Raw genomic sequence first — 17,759 nt, 5'->3', positions numbered from 1 at the left:
CTCTATTACCCTGCAAGGTCATCTTCCTATCACCCTCTGGATCTCTTTCAGGCTTTCCATAGGTCTGTTCTGTCCTCTTATGCTTATGAGTCAGTGATGCACACTTTCTTTCAATTTGTCAAACAACAACTTAAATTTCATTTTGGGTAAGTGGACAATGGGAAATGAAGATTGTCCAGGTGTTTTTTCTGTGTCAGAGCTCTCAGAGCACTACATTAGAACTTTAAGTCAACAAAATGACCCTAGGGAACATATTCAGGCTAGACAACCTCGTGAATCTCCAAAGAATAAAAGAAATAAATAGTTATGTGATGTGTACGTCTGAGGTTGGAAAATCAAAAGTGTTTGACTTAAAACTGCCGGTTAGAACCTCAACACGGGCAACGGTCAGTTTGACAGAAGAGTTGATGTTGTTGAAGTTTAAGGTCCACAGTGAAATCACAAATGTGTGAGTGCAAAAGGAATTTCTCCAGAGAAATCTGAATATAGCAGGAATCCTGGTCAACAGATACATGACAACAATCCAATTTAAATCCAATTTAAATCTTTTTTCTTGCCTCCCTCTATCTTTTAAACAAATAAAATATGTGAGGCAGTGGTGTGGTTTTACATCTAAAATTACTGTACAAATTGAGTAATGTCTGAATCAGCAGTAAGATCAACATTGTTTTTATGTCACAATGACTATTTCTTTGTTTTATTCTCTTCTGATAGCACTGTGATAGAAAACAGTCATACAATTTGTATAAACAAATGTAGGTTGTACACTTAAAAATTAGAAAATATAGTCAAGTTCTAATCTAGACAGTGTCGTCAAGTAGTGTGAGTAATGTGTATGTTTTTAAAATTTGATGTTTAAAATTAAAAGCCTATAAACCTACATTTAGTACATTTTTTTGTACATTTTGTCTTTTTTTTCTTTTTATTCTCACTTGTCGATCTGACCTTTTCATTTAATTAACCTATTCCTCCCTTGCGCGCCTGGTCTAAAAAAACAACTTATGGGGCTATTTTTCAAAACTGCATGGCAAGTTCATTCAACCAATCGAGAAATCATTTACTGTTTTCTCACTAAGGGGATGTTGGATTTGTTGCATTTGATTTATGTTCCAACAAGTTTGGTGACAGTTATTTAATTACTGTAAATTTGTCAGAGTTTCATGGAGTTTTGCAAATCGCTGTCTGGACTCATGTGAATGCATTTTTCCCAAATGTCTTTCATAAAAGTCTAAGGTTATTCACGGTACTGTGGACCAATATTCAAGGACTTAAAGGGTTACTTAACTATAAAAACTTGGGTAAATTTGAATTATTTAGCAGCCTTGAACAACCAGGCTTAAAGAAGTAAAGCTAAAGCACGTAATCTAAAAAACATATTGGGCCAAAGGTTTCAATAAATTCTGCAAGTGCAACAACAATAAACTGGACTGAACGAGTGGGAAAAAGTTTAAATATACTTCAAAACTAAATTAAGTGACACATGGGTATTTAAGTTTCAGATGGAAGACCCCCTATGTCATTGATAAGTAGGGATGGGTATTGATAAGATTTTCACGATTCCGATTCCATTTTCGATTCTGTTTAACGATTCGATTCTTTATCGATTCTCTTATTGATTCTTTTTAAAAAAGGAGAACACTAAGGTCGATTAGCTTAGAACTTTGTTTTATATCTTCTCTTTGAACAAGATAGAAATTTAGGAGTAACATGGCCTTACAAACCCAACAGTGAGATCTTAAGAGGTCCACAGCCTTCAATGGGGTGTCACAGGGTCCCCGGGAAAAAAATTGTAAATGTAAAATAATAAAATAAATATTCTTCTGTAGCAATAACAAAGTATAACATCAATTATTCAGTAGCAATTACACAAGAATATCCAGTAATGTCCCTGCCTACAATTAAACACATTCACTTACCGAAAATCGGGGGCATCTGCTGCGGCAAATGGGTGCAAGCCTTTGACCACAAACTTAGTCACTGCTCGGAGACATTTGTCTATCCTGGCCTGAAAGGAGACGCTACCGGTAGACTGCAGCGAGAATCTGAGCCAGCCAGACTCTGTCTCTCTCACCTAAACGCACAGTAATGGCAGGTTTTGTAATAAGGCAGATCGCGCTAACATAATATGCACTGTTGATTATTTACCTGCCGCATTAACGGGAGAGGACGTGCAAACATTACCGCTGCTGCTGGGTTGAGATTCATGAGTCCAGAGTGGAATTAAAAACATGACAGGCCGACTGGAATCGTTAAGGGAATCGTTTGCAAAAATGGCAAACAATTCCAAGGAATTGAAACAGTGGGAACGGTTCTCAACAAGAACCGGTTTTCGATACCCATCCCTATTGATAAGACAACACAAGATAGAATTAAATATCCTAAATGTCAAAACCATTTGAGCTGATAATGAAATTAAGATCTTTGGTCTATTTGGAGACGATTTTTAAATACCCTTTACCAGTTACAACTCAAAATATAAGATTTGGGGTTATTTCTTTTAGCTTCGCAACATTGAAAAAATAAACCACGCGGCTGAGCTAAAGTAAAACAAAATGCAAAAAAGCTCACTGTGTTGTATTTTTAATGCGTTCTTTCTTTCTCTGTGTATATCCAGGCAGGAGCGGGCTTGAACCCCCTTGGGTCAAACTGGAGGTAGACGTTGTGCGGATTAGTAAAATGAGCATTGATGTTTTCTGCTTGAGGATGATTGTTAGCGCTCTGGAGCAAAAACAACCATCGCTGGAGCCTCATTATCCTGCTTACTGCTACGTGCTTTGAACGGCTAAATAAGTTGGCTCATACTGAGAGGCACTGAACTTTGGGTTTGTGGGGCTTATAGAGCTCTGAAGTGCAAGACCTTCTGTTTGCTGAGGTGATGGATGGAGCTCATCGGTATTCAGGGTCCCCAGCTCAGTCACGGACTCTGTGGGCACTTTCTATTCAGTAAAGAAGTGGACAGTGCAGGTGAATGAGCCACTCTGTCTCTGGTATTAGTCTGTCATTTCAGGGGTGACAAAATGTATTTGCCTTATACCCTCCAGAGATATTTTCAAAATTTCCTTTAATGTTTTTTAATGCGGTCAAACTGACCATTTGTCACATTGGTGCAACGATAAAGTTGGCACTCTATGAATTGATGGATAGTGCAGACGCTGAGTGATGGGTGTCCAGGAGGTTTTTGACTGAACTGAAAGGATATTTCCCATCACTCAGAGTTCAATACATGCTTCCAGTTCTGGTGCTCAAGTTTTTGTTTTATCAAAGGCAAAGAATGCTTCTTTTTTCTGCCAGGAGATATTTCACTTTGCCAAAGATTGAAGAATTATCTTTTCTGTGTAAATTTATAATACTTTGATCATGAATAATGTTTTTGTGGTGATCTGAATGCCTAAAAGCATTATTATATTTTTTTTTAGTCTAACACCCTTAAATGTGAAGCTTACACAAAGACAGGAGGTGTTTTCAGGAAGGTGCAGCAGTTTAATATTCAGAAAGGCTCTCTGTCCAACACAGCCAGGGTCAGTGTTGAGGTTCGTTGGCTACAGAGGCCAGCAGGTATTCAACATTTAGCTCCATTTTCCTCTGAGCTGTCTGTGTTTGTGCTCCACTAGTCACACTGTCAGGGACATCGGCTTTTAAATGCCACAGCTCCGTCGAGGAAAAGTGGCCCTGTGTTTTAAAACTCCACTGCTCTCTCTCGGCTGTTTCCTCAGCGAGGCTGTGCTCTCACCACACATTATCTCCTCAGGGATTACAGCACTCCGCGTTGGAGAGCCGTCCCTCTCATCTCACCTCTTCAGACTACTGTAATTCACCTGCTTTTCATACTGAGAGCTCCCCCACCACCCACAGTTATAAGTGTCAGTAAGGGCATAGCCTGGAGGAATAAAGACTATCAGGAGGAACTTCAGAGGACAAAAGAGCTGGACGCCTTCTGATGATTGTTGAGTAGCTGGATGGCATTTAAAATGCTAGAATTAAATATGTATGAGCCTCTGCTCCACTCTGGTAACTATAAAGTGCAGTATAACTGTGTTATATGGTCTGATGTTTAATGATAACTGCTGCAACACACTGTTCTAAACAGAGTTCAGACTCGGTTAATACCCAATAATTTTACAATCAAATTGCAGTGCCACTGAGGCCAAGCTGAAGGCTTTCTAATGTTAACAAGCAGCTGGACCAAATATTCATAGACATTTATCCCTCCACGTGGATATACACTCACCAACCTCTTCATTAGGTACACCTGTTCAACTGCTCGCTGATGCAAATATCTATCAGCCAATCACATGGCAGCATCTCAGTGCATTTAGCTACATAGACATGGTCAAGATGAAGTATTGATGTTCAAACTGGGCATCAGAATGGGAAAGAAACATGATATAAGTGACTTTCATGGTTGTTGGTGACTTACAGGCTGGCCTGAGTATTTCAGAAACTCCTGATCCTCTGGGATTTTCCCACACAATCATCTTTAGAGTTTAAAGAGAATAGTCTGACAAAAAGACAATATCAATTGATCAGCAATTCTCTGCATGAAAATGCCTTGTTGATGCCAGAGATCAGAGGAGACTGCTTTGATCTGATGCGAATAGTGACTCAAATAACCACTCATTGCAATCAAGGTGTGCAGAAGAGCATCTCTGAACGTGCAACACATTTAATCTTGAAGCAGATGAGCTACGGCAGCAGAAGATCATCCTGGGTGCCACTCCTGTCAGCCGAAAACTGGAAAATTAGTGCAGAATATGCAAGAATTTACTAAAAGTGATCAGTTGAAGACTGGAAAAACAAAACAATCTCTGCTTCGCCGTTCAGATGGTATGGTCAGAATTTGGGTTAACTGAATAAACGTGCAACCATTCTGCCTTGTATCAAAAGTGCCAACTAAGCATCATTTAAATGCTACAGCCTACCTCAGTATTGTTTCTTAGCTTGTTGATGCCTTTGTTCACATCTTCTGATGGCTGCTTCCAGCAGGATAAAATGCCATATCACAAACCTCAAAATATGTCAAAGTGATTTCTTGAACATGAGGTCACTGAGTTCATCGTACTTAAATAACCTCCATAGTCACTAGATCTCAATCCAGTAGAGCACGTCGGGATGCGGTGAAACAGGAGAGTCACATTATGGTTGTACAAGCGACAAATTTGCAGCAGTGTCAGTCTGGACCAAAGTCTGTGAGTAATGTTTGCAGGACCTTGTTGAATCTCTGCCACAAGGACTTAAATGAGCTCTGAAGCCAAAAGGGGTCCAACCCAGCACTAGCAAGGTGTACCTAATAAACTGACTGTATAATTATAAGCTTTAATTCTTAGCTCCCCAGCTGTATTGTGAAACGTGTCTATCACAACACTACACAAGAATTAGTATTTATTTGTATGTCTTTGCACGCCATCCTTTTTTTTTTGTTTCATTTTGTATCAGTTCCTTTAGGAAATATCAGACTTTTAACCTGTGAAATGACTCATTATGTTGAGCTGCTCTTTAACTTTATCTACAAACTGTTGCTGGGTGGATAGCATAGCAAAGTGTACAGATCTTTCTAGCTGAAAGCAGCTTGGAATTAAGGCTGATGATAGTCTTTATATTTTTATTAAATCAAACAAAAATTGTTATGATAGATTTCGATTGAATTTTGAGCAGTAGCTGCCCACTGTATTGCTTTTCACTGTACATTGCAGTGCTTTTGATGTTACAGGCAAATACTCCTTCCTATCCTAAGGAGGATTAAAATAGTATCAGCACATAAAATTGGCAGGCAGAAAATGCTACATGCAGGTACTGGATGTGCTGCAGGAGACAGCTAATGCATAAGTAATGGTGAAGAAGCCTTTTGATCAAATATTCTGGGTATATATGTTGTAGTATACTCACCACTCTAAGCACTTTACACTTTACATTGTCACAAACTGTGATGGATATATCAACTGTTGCTTTTGGCACTTAGTATCTTGTCCAGGATCACTTTGACATGAAGTACTGTAGCTTGAGATTGAAGCATTGACCTTCTTATTAGTGGGCAACCCCGACTACCACCTGAGTCACAGCTACTCCTCAGGGTTCCTATGTGAGACCATATTGGAGAAGACTGTTGACTGTTTCTGTATTCTCTTTAACAGAAGTGTAAAACGGTAAATCCTCAACTGACTTGTGGTGTGTTTGGAAGTACAGCTGTTGCTCATTGCTATCGTGTGGTGCAGTTTGGTTAAAACACCTGCCGAAGATATAGATTTAATAATATCAAAATCCAGTATTTTGAAGCATTCAAATGAGAAAAAATTACATTTAGACCATTATCTTGAGAGTGAATGCCACATTTGGGCTCTACAGTGTATTTAATTGTGTATCCAAATACTTGGCATCCTCAGTTACTAAATAAATATTCCAGGATTTCAGGGTTCAGTTTGTGAAGCATCGTCAGTGCTTTAAAATTTAAAATCCTGCTCTTTTCTAAACTGATACAAAATTTTCTTTAACTACAGGTAAATAGGCCAATATTGTTGTTGGCTCTAGCTACAAATTTCATTTGAAAAGAGCTGCTGTAAATGGAATGGTATTCCTCTTTGAAATTATCGGGAGGCGGATGAAGACCTTGTGTTGTTGAGATGAAGTGCACTGATGTTGACAGAGTAATCGAAACTAAAGCCTTGCTGTCAGAGTTCTGGGCCCAGATCGGACTGCTGCGTGAATCATAGTAATTGGCTCTTGTCTCAGTGGTGGAGAACAACATCCATTAACGGAGAGGCTTTGGATGGAGGCGGTGATAGTTTGGCTTTAGCTTACAGTTTGCAGCTTGAGAGGAAAACTATGAATATTTATGGGGCTGGTGATCATGAATCCGTGTGTATATCTGTGGGATGTGATTATGCTGTGCAGACCAAAGACAATCAGATACAGTAAAACAAACATTCATTTGTATTCTGCCTTTACAAATGATTTCTCTATGTCATGTAGCTATAATAAATGAAAGAGAAAGCTGCTTTAATTTAAACAAAAAAGTGCTTGCTTTCTTTTTTTGTTTGTTTTTTTTGGAGACTGTGAGAGAGGCTCCAATTAAAATAAGAGTAATTAATGTTAATTACCGCATAATGTTCAATATATTATGTTTTGATTTCAGGGAATCATCCATAAACTAAATATGAGAAACATGTAAAGGTTTCCTCTGACAACACTGAATCATCCCCATCAGCATCCAGCCTATAATGACTCACTCAGGACGCCATTCATCTCCGCAACACGACATGATTGCAACGTTCATTTATCCATTGAGCCAGAATTACACCATTTACTCATCCAACTGGACATTATTACGCTGTTCATTCATCTAATATGGAGCCATTACTGCTGAAAGACCCGTTTCTACCTGGGGAACATTAAACCAGCTCCTGAATGATTAGACTCCTCTCTGACACTCATGTTGTTATATTCACAGGCTCAACACTTTAGCTGTCATTAGCGCCTCTTTAAGACTTTAGAATGAAACAATCAAAAGCTGTCCGAATAAACTTCTTTTATCTTAAAAAAGCTGATCATTTGCAGAGACAACGCTTTTACCTCTCAGCATCAGAGCACTCCCACCCCGCTGTTTATAACATTTTATCAGGTTTTCACTCAGGCTAAGAGATGGAGACTAATCCATTTCCAGCTGTGTCGGGTATTGTGATATTCTCATTGTGCTTTTTGCTGTTGATCTCTACTCTTTGAACCACTCAGCTTTTTTTCACTCAGATAAAAAGTTTGAATGCTTCCTTCTTCTTTTTTTTCTTGATTTTAAAGCTTAAAAAAAAGACATTCCCGCGTCAACCTACTGTTGTGAACTACTTAACTGTGCAGCGAGGAACTGTAGCTGACATTAACCCTGCAATTCAAAGATAACACATCCACTGCTCCTCTCTGCTTATTAGGGCTAAAACTGGCACTGAAGCCCAGTAACAGATTTCTTGAGCTAAGAGTGCTCTTACTCAGGATGCGTCATAGCTGTGTTCAACTATGCTTACTTCTCTCACACTTTTAATTTTGTTTTGTTCACTCTAGGAATATTTTGAGGAGGCTATATCTGTGTGGAGATGTTGAAACAAATGTAATTATAGACCCTCAAAAAGCACAGCAGTGCACATGCTGACATTTACATGTAAATGTCAAAATCTGAAGGACATTCATTATACTTTATGTTTTGATATTTCTCGACAGAGGTGTGTGACAGCGCACTGGTCTCCAATCTGCCGCCATCTTCCTTCCGAAGCTCTTCCCAGCTGTCCAGCAGCCACGCCCCGGGTTTCGCCAAACTCAACAAAAGAGAAGGTGAGGAACAGATTCTGCTGCTTCCAAACAAAAGTACCTAACTAGTATTAAAATATATTTGATGATCTGAAACATGTAAGTGTGACAAATATGCAAAAAATTGAAGCAAATAGTGTTTGTGCCTTTGGCATGGTTTGGGGAAAAAATAGGATTATGGATTAACTATTAGTTGGAATGGTGATACGTTCTTTTAATTTGGACCTGAATGTTTTTAACTGGGAAAAAAATGCAAGCTTGAACAACACAGCGTGTTAGTATGTGAGGCTTACAGTAAACAAGAAGGTGCCAGTCTGATCTTAGGGGAAAAAATCTACTTCTGTCATTTGTATCTGAGCAATCTGTAGGAGTACTCTGTCAACACGCTGCACGCTCTATATTAAATGCTAAATTGTTTTAGCATCAATTATAATAGAGCGTGACTCATTAAATCTGAATTTGACTTTCTACTCTGCTTGGTAGTAAAGAAATGAGCAGGCGTTGCAGTGACACTTCAGGCCGTGTATTAAAGACTGTAAGAGCTAATTTTTCATTGTTGCCCTTTGCTGGCATTTGATGTTCAAAAGCCACCCTGCTGTAATGGAACTGACATTTCTTGGTCTTTCATTAACTAGGAGACGCAAAGATGACAGAGACAAGATTTCAAAGACTTGTGAACATTTAAAACTCTTAAAACTAATATTAAAAGTAACCTGAGACCATTTTATATTACCCATAAAGAAGATTATACTTACTGCTGATTGGTTAAAGGCACTGCATGTTAGGATGTGAAGCAGTTAGAAATAAAAGCTATATTACATAAGAGCCTGTAGACTGTTGACTTGATTTATAATACTACATTAAGTCTCTGATCCAGACTACAGCATATACAGACCTGCACCTTCTCAGAAATATAACTACACACTACAATAACCAGACTTCAGTGACAATGGCAGGTCTGTTTGGGAGTAATATGTCTTGTAAACATAGCATATTGATTAGCACAAGGATGATACCTCAGTGAAACAACATGTAATAGGCTGTAATTGTCTCTTGCTTGCTCATTATGCTAATGCAGTAGCCAGTATTCTTCCAGAGTAGACATAAGCAGTTTTTCTCCTTTTCAAAGCTGTGACAGTATGTAAATAGATTCAGACTTCCTGAAGGCTTCCATCTTTCCTGTGCTTCAGTAGGTGGTTTTTTTTATATATTGTGTGCTGTTTGTGTTTAAGATTTATTAGTTCCAAATCCAGTATGAACAGCTCAGTTTGCCTTGTGATTGCAGAGCAACACAGACCCAACACTACACAAGTATTATTAATGCAAACATCTACATCGCCCTATACTTTACAGATTCAACACAGTGCTGTAAATCATGCCTTACCCAGTAAGACACCGGGTGTGTCTCCAGTGCAGGTTCGTTACAGCCTTCACATGGGTTCAAATTACACAGGAAGTGAAGCATTTAGTGTGCGCTGAGCACTTTACTCTGATAATCGACCAAGTTCTCTATCCATTCCTGTGTGTGACTTCCTGGTATCTTCATCTACTTGCTGGCACTTACACTTGCTAGCACCTACATAATACCAGCGTGCACAAGCAACCCACAAGCAAGTATCGGCCAGCGTTGTCATTATTTACAAGGATTCAGGATTCATGCAGAGAAGCGCAGCTTAATAGCTACCATTAACTAAAACAACACAAGTTTGTTTTTTGTTTTTTTCAGAGTGTAAATGCACTATCCATTGCATCTGTCTCATTTGATGGCGTTTACACAGTTATCATTAACATGAGCTGAGTTTGCAACTGGAATTGTTTCAGCTGTCTTATATGTTGCACAGTATACGATTGGGTTTTTATTTCCTCGAAATCCAAGTGAAATGTCTTGTTTCCATGTTTTGTAGTTATGTTAAACAGTAGTAAAAAGAGAAGACAGAGAAGAGATAGAATGTGCCTCCAGGATTTTATATATTGAGTAATTTCTCACATAAATCCTCTCACTGCTGCCATCAATATCACAGACACTTTGTGCTGTATATTTATGCAGTATATACTGTATATATTAAAAAATCTCAGTGGTACACAGGCATAAATATTCATTTCTGTACTGTGGGAAAAAATCAAGGTTGGAAGACCAAGGCAACTGTAATATTTTTAGCTCAATCGGCCACCGATGATCTTATGCTGTGGTGAAGTGTCTATCGTGCATCTACCCACAGTTTCACTCCTCCTGGAATGATCGGATTTTGGTGAAAGTTTCAGACGGTCACCTGATGGATCTTCATCAAAAGTCTGCCCAAGGTCAAGGTCATGTTTGCTATTCTCTGTGAACTTTAGTTCTCATTAGTTTGTGTAGTACTGCTAACCGATGACAAGAAAACTGGTCACTTTTCTTTTCACGTTACAATAACCGATGTGCACCTGTGTTTCAGATGCACCTGATTTTGGGGTCATGTTGAAAATTTGTGGCACGAGTTGTTTGTTGTCATTTTGAATATATAGGTTAAAGATTAAGTCTGAAGAAAAATGTGTATAGTTTTATTCCTCAAAATCAGTATTTTTCTTCAAACTCGTGTCCTTACCTTTATCAAGGTTCGGACAGGATCTCACTGAGCATGTGCAGAGTCAGGTTTCGGACTCAAGCTTGTTTACTGAAATTAGATTGAAATTTGTAGTCTCACAAAAATATGACAATTGTTAGAATTGCCCCCAGCCGACCCATACATTTTAAATTTGCCACAGAGGAGAGCATTATAGGACAAAATAACTTCCTCAGGCTGCCAGTTCATTAAATTTACATGAATATAAAAACATGATGTTGATGCTATAACCCTGCACTAAAATAATCCAGGTACAGTCAAAAGACCCAGAATAAACTCTACATTCTTTAAGTAGTACAGTGTATCCACAGGGGTTGCCGTTAATGTGTGAAGGAAAATCTGTAGAAACAGATCATTTAAACATGAAAGAACTCCTGGGCTATAATAGAGTACCAGCTGAGATCCCACAGCAACATCTGGTGTAATGTCCTAACAAATAATTTCAAGACAGCGGTAACCTTCATGCATTTATTTTTCCTAATCTTGCTCTAGTATGTTGCCAGTAGATAAGGAAGTTCTTGGTTCGGGATCCCAGGGAGCATTCCCAGCTGTTTGCCGAGGAAATCGATGAATAAATGAATGTCTCCGACTCATTTCCATCTCTGCTGCAAACTCTGCTTCCTCTGGTTGTTCTCTAAGGAGCCGCTTCACTCTCACTTCATTTATCCACTAAGTGAACACCGATTATCAGGCTTTAAATATGACCTACACGGCACACCATAACAAGAAATCTATAATGTTTCACTCATTCAAACTTTATTGTTATTGATGAGCAGTGAAGGTCATGAACATGTGTTATATGTGATGAGATTATTCACTTTAAATGGAATAACTATAGATTACAATTCTATTTTTCATGATATACCAAGTGCATTTATACATCAAAAAAATGTGAATACGAGCAGAGCAGCCTCAGAACAGAAGATTGTAGTGATTCTTTAATCATGGGAGGTCTGTGTTCGCTGATAGCAAACAAAAACAATTTTTTTGGCTTCCTTTAACCACTGAACCAGTTTTGAATTACAGCCTTTTGTTTGACAGAAACTGTGATCTTCAAAGATCAGTTATTTTTCCTGCCAGGGACAGTGGTGCTTTGAGCTAAAAACTGGCATATTAACATGTTCAAATACAAAATGTTAATATGTTGAAGCTTAGCGGAGGATTGTAAGTGTGCATGTTCAAGTAACTACAATGAAGTTGAAGTTGCTGTTATCATTTTTTGAGTGCAATTCTGTATTTTTTATGAGACTAATTTGTACTAAATTATAAAGTAATAAATCCTCTATGTCTGTGTATAAACCTCAGTGTCGATCAAGTAGTTGCCAAAGATTGTATTATAAATGATTAAATAACTGCTGAAGGATTGCAGACAAAAATTGTAGACCAAATAACATAAAGAAATTGTGGATTTAAGTCTCTAAGTGCTCAGACACCATAAAGTTGGCTACAAAAATCACATTTCAGGTGGCCCAATTTTCTTGTGAATCTAAACTTTGATTTTGTGGCAGAGGTGTGGTCCCTGGCTCAGTTGCAGGGGAGGGGTGGTGCAGTGAGCTCAAGGGGGCGGTGGCAGGGAGGCAGGTCCGGTCAGGTCCGGTCAGGTGGTGATGATCTTCCTAACAAAGAGTCTTCATTTTACAGTGAAGCTGGCGACCGGAGAGGAAGGCGTATGTGCTGGAGACCAGCTGCAAAGTTGGTGAATTGGGTGTCGAACCGAAGGCAACTGCATGGGGGAAATTGCAATAAACAAAGTGATCACAATAACAGTGTGTCGGGCTTTACAGGTTTGTTTTTCAAACTTTCACTAAATACTCACTGAAAAATGATAGTGATTGGACTTTGGTGGTCAATAATTAAGGTCACTGTGACATCCAGAAACATGTTTTTGGAATTAAGGTTGAAGTCCAAGTTACTTTATTTCTACCCGTCAACAGATTGAGTCAATCCTTGCCAGTATTTCCAGTAAAAATGGAGACAATAAAGAATCATAATACAAAATACTGAAGAATTAAATAAATTACAGAGAATGTAGCATGGCAACGTTATGATTTGTTCATCTTTTTAAACGGTGCTGATCTGTATTTCTCCAGAAGGAAGAAAGTGGAAGTCATTATATGTAAAGGGTGAGAGAAAGTAAAACCAAACCAGCTGAGAACTTCGAGGTTCACCACTCACCTCAGTCTGGAAATATTGCACATTTATGTAAACTACAGCTTGATATTTTACTGACGCACGCAAGGAGTGAATGGACTGTTTGTATATGGCTTTATACTATTCTTCACATATATGGAAGACCTAAGGAAGAATCTGATGATAATGAGGATGCTAATAGAGATCCAGAGGAACCACTCAAAGTACTTTATACCGCAAGAAAATTTGTACATAGAGCTCTTCTCCCAGCACAAGCAGATAACAGATGTCTTACCCAGGACTGGAGGGTTTAAAGCAATAAGTGGATGACCCTCTCCGCCTCTTCAGCCACAGCAGCCATACAACAACAAGGCAGCAACACTGGGATTTGCAAATGAAAGACAAAAAAACAAAATCCCAAAGTCATTTATAAAGGAAACAAAAATATCATTTTAAGCCAGACATTTTATGAAACAAAGCACCTTCCCTTTGCATTCACACATTCACCTGAGGGCCTGACAATGTACTTGGGACTTTAACCTGATGTAGCTGATCACATTGGAGGTCTGAAGGGGACACCAGAAGTGGATAAAAACCCTTTTATAGTCTATTGATTGGAGATGAATGGCCTATTAACAGAAACCTGGAGGATGAATGACTCAACTTTTTCAGTTTCCCCACTGGTTACTGTTATCCTTCATTTATCTTTCCTTTCTCTGCCGCTCACTCTCTCCTTCTCTTCGTGATGTCCCATTTTTCTTTCCATATATCTTGCCCATCCCACCTCATCCTTTCGCTGAATTGCCCCTGTCCATCTTCTGCTTCATCTGCATTACATTTTATTTTCACTGGTAAGAAGTCATTTAGCCATCTCGGTCTTCTTGCCAAATGTTAATAGCAGTCTTCATGTTTAAACATTTTCTTTCTTCTGTAGGCGCCGCTGACAGTTATCAGTGACGCCACTGCAATTATGCTGAAATTGACTTGAAAAGAATTATTGTGTCACAGTAATCATTTTCCCAAAGGGTTGGATTTGAAGGCAGAATTAAACTTTAATTGGAATCTGTAAATTGGAACTATGTAAGAGCAGCCAACTAATCAGGTATTGATTTTCATATTCAGTTACGCTCTGCGGTTTCCAAAAAGTTGTTATTTCTAAAATAGTATTACTTAAGTATCTGTTTTTTTTCCCTGCATGTAATTATATTTGCAGCAGTCCGAGCTCATGTTTCTAGTCTGAATAATTCATAAATCCCCCAAATTTACATGATGCTGGATCTTTTGAAAGTAATCGTCTTGTTTCCATAAATTGCAAAAACAGCAATATTATCACAAAGGTCAGAACAGATTCATTAATTAGTTAATTAGTTTGGACACCTGACATTTATCAAGTCAACTGCAAGTGTCGGAAACCCCACGAACACTTTGATTAGTTTGAAACTATTTCAGCAAATTCTGCAAATTGAGATTTTTACACTCTAAAATAAGATGTATTACTTTCTTCATGGGCTCTTTTTGTAGCATCTCATACGGATGAATCTTTCCTGCTTCTCCTGCAGAGAACCTGCAGTATTCCTCAGCCTGCTGCTGTCAGTGCTGCATCGAGCTCATTGGCCTCCTGGTGGACTTTCTGTCCGACTGACATGTTATCAGGCTGCTGAAATTACCCTCCAGACTTGGTATTCTCATGCAAATGACCAGTGCTCATTCTGGGTCGGGTGCTTGTATCAATCTGTTACATGTCTTTCCAGCTGCTTTCCTTTCCCTTTAAGCTGCCTGTCTCTCTCTACCATTTCCTGTCTCACTTTTTTTAATTGTCTGTCTTTCAGTTCCTTTTATTTCTTCCTCTGGTCATTGCCTCTGTTCTGTTCCACTCAGTCTGCCTTCCTGTAGCTGCATGATCATGTATTAGCGCACAATTGAAGGTGAAATAGTAATTTGTTTATACTCATTCACCAATGTTGTACTTGTCAGCTTCCAATATTGTTGGATAATTAATATTAGACAAAGACTGCATTTGCCCTCGGGCAGCTAATTATGAAAAACACCTCATTTTCTCTCCATTCAGTGCTGAATTGTATGTCATGCGCTCCAGAATCCATCCATCTACCCAGCCATTTGCTTAACTGCTTATCTAATTCAGGATTGTGGGGGTGTGGGACGTAACACAGAGAGACGGACAAGCAGTTGCACTCCCGTTCACTTCTACAGCTGTCACCAAGTGGCTTGTCTTGGACTGCAGGAGGTTCTTAGAGCATGACACTCACAGTGGTGCAGTGGTTACTACTGTCACCTCACAGCAAGCGGGTTCTGGGGTCAAATCCACCGCCTTCAGGCTTTCTGTGTGGAGTTGAGACACCAGACTGAAATGGCCTAAATGTTATCATTCAGTACCGAAGATTGGCAATTCAGGTGTAGGTTTCGTTTCTAAAATTCAAAGTGCCTTAAATCATTTCTTCTGGAATGGCCAGCAGATCCACTAGTTCCAAAGGTTCTGCGTCTATAAGAGTCTGTGGGAAAATGGTAATGGTGATCTAAAATTTGACCCCTAAAGGCCATCATGATAAATCTGGGTGGGAATGAAGAAATGCACTTGGCTCTCCCAAATTTCCATCACTGAAGAGTCCTTGAGCTGCTCAGCAGCCCAAAGGTTAAACTGTTTTGGGAAGTTCCCAAGGGTGGACTTGCCAGTGTGGTAAGAGTATTCCTTGAAAAGACAACTGTCAGTAAAACTATCTGAAAAGTTGAAACAGGTGTAACGTTAATCACTGTTTATTTGACTTTTGGATAAACATCCAAAACAGATCTTGGCAAAATAACAATGTATGCAGCGCAGCGTGACTCTGCCCCGATTCGTCGGGCTACATTCATAATTTCATCCTCTGTTTGGCCGTAAAGGCTGTGATATCACACTCCTGACCTCCATTAACCTTTAGCTCTTTTTGTAGGTGGTCAGATCAGGTAGTGGGGGAGAAAGAATCCAAAACGATCTCTTTGATTTAAAGCGACAGCCGTGACACAAAGTGTTCAGACCATCCACCATCACTTCACCTCCATTGTATTAGCTGCAGTTACTGTGACAGGGTGGACACAGTAAATCTTTGTAACGCCTCTTAGCCTCTCAGTCATTTTGCTTTAATCTCTTTCTCCTTTTCTCCACAGTCTTATCTTTATGAGCAAAGGTCAGAGTGTCTGCTCTTTTCTGTTCTGCTGTCACTGGACACGTCTGTTAGTCAAGTTCTTAGCTCTGGCCTTTAAAGATCAGACTGGACCTGCCACCAGACCGGCACGGATTTCCTTTCACCGTTTAGTTTTTTTCCATCAGTCTGCCGCCACATTGTTCTGCATTATTTTAAAATGATAAACAAAATAAATAGTTGTTTCAACTGCTGTTTCCCATTTGAACTTCTTTACCTCGAAAACTGTCCCTACTGACAACCTGTACAGTTCAGGTTGTCAGTAGGGACAGTTTTCAAAATATTGAAAACCGCAGAACTTGCTGGAGAGTTTATTTAACTTGTCTGGCCCGGGAGCATCTTTGAGTCCACTGGGAGGAACTTGTAAGCATTGCTAGGCAAACTGACATCTGAAATACCCCCGCTAAACCTGCTTCCACTTTGACCCAGCTCCGGCTCCCAAAAATTGGACAGAAACATTCAAATCCGTCATGTTTTTCGAAGGCTTATAATCTCTTTTGTGAAAATGAAGGTCTCAGGGAAAGACTATAAAAGCACAGGAGAAAATGCAAACTCCACAAAGCAAGGCCCTGCACAAATTATGCTCAAGAACCTCGTTTTGAAGGAACCAGTGAGTAACAGTGCTGCCTATGGTCTGCATTCATTCTCAGATGATGGCACAAACTGTCTGCAGAGCTGACAAGTGGAAGCAGCAAGCTAAATCTAATGGGCCAAACTGATAACATATGACTTCAAACCACCTGATATCACCTGGAAATGAGACAGTCAGTGTGATCCGTTGTTCTTTTGTTGTTTTAGGCCATGGCAAGATGCAAGTATTTGTCTAGGATACTCGATGAGCCTTTAGCTGGAATTTGTGATGTGTTTTGTTATGCCAAAGCTTCTGTCACTGGTTCTTACTGCTTTAATTCCTTTATTCATGATGCAGGTCGCTCTAAGCCATAATTGGCTAGGATACGGTGTTCGGTGACACAGCAGGTTTTTAAGGAAACATAATCACCAAATCTTGCAAGTGGCCATCTGGAATGACACCGGTGTTCTGTAATCTGATCTTGATGGTCTAGATTTTGTCATAGGGCTGCAAGAGGAGGTCCTGCAGCTATTTGGCTTTGTGCATGATTTTGCCTTTTAGCCTGCCTGCACAGCAGCATTTTGAGAGAATAATTGGCTCCAAGCTGATGAAAGAAAATGAGAGATGGCTGCGAGCGTGTTTATGTTCTCTACGGCTTTCTGACACGCAGCATGGGCGTGTTAGCTTGTGAGCTCAGTGGGACTCTGGTCAGCAGCCTCCTTCTTCAGAATTTGTCCATCTGGTGTTTGAGCTCCACACGTGCAACCACACACACACACACACGCACACACACACACACACGAAATTGCCTCTCTTTTTCTGCTTCTAACACTTCTTTATTGTGCAGCAGCCCATTTAATCAACTGCAGTTTATCTGTCCAGGCAGACTTCTGTCAATAACTCCCACACTTCTGCATGCATTGTGAGCAGTGTGCATGTTTTCACTAATGTGTACACACACACACACACACACAC

The 17,759-nt window shown here is 39.5% G+C and overlaps 1 protein-coding gene across 1 annotated transcript in view; it reads left to right on the top strand.

Annotated features, from left to right (window-relative positions):
* Positions 1–17,759, top strand: part of LOC102215562 (contactin-associated protein-like 4) — a 134,784-nt gene that overhangs the window by 27,264 nt on the left and 89,761 nt on the right. Inside the window, exon 2 of the mRNA XM_005740771.2 lies at positions 8,200–8,310. Within this exon, the coding sequence (XP_005740828.2) occupies positions 8,200–8,310 (111 nt within the window). The remainder of the gene's footprint in view (positions 1–8,199; positions 8,311–17,759) is intronic.

Source organism: Pundamilia nyererei, unplaced genomic scaffold (assembly GCF_000239375.1).
Source record: "Pundamilia nyererei isolate P.nyererei 1_Seehausen unplaced genomic scaffold, PunNye1.0 scaffold00103, whole genome shotgun sequence".
In the NCBI taxonomy this organism is placed as follows: Eukaryota; Metazoa; Chordata; class Actinopteri; order Cichliformes; family Cichlidae; genus Pundamilia; species Pundamilia nyererei.
This window is presented reverse-complemented; position numbering and strand designations above follow the sequence as displayed.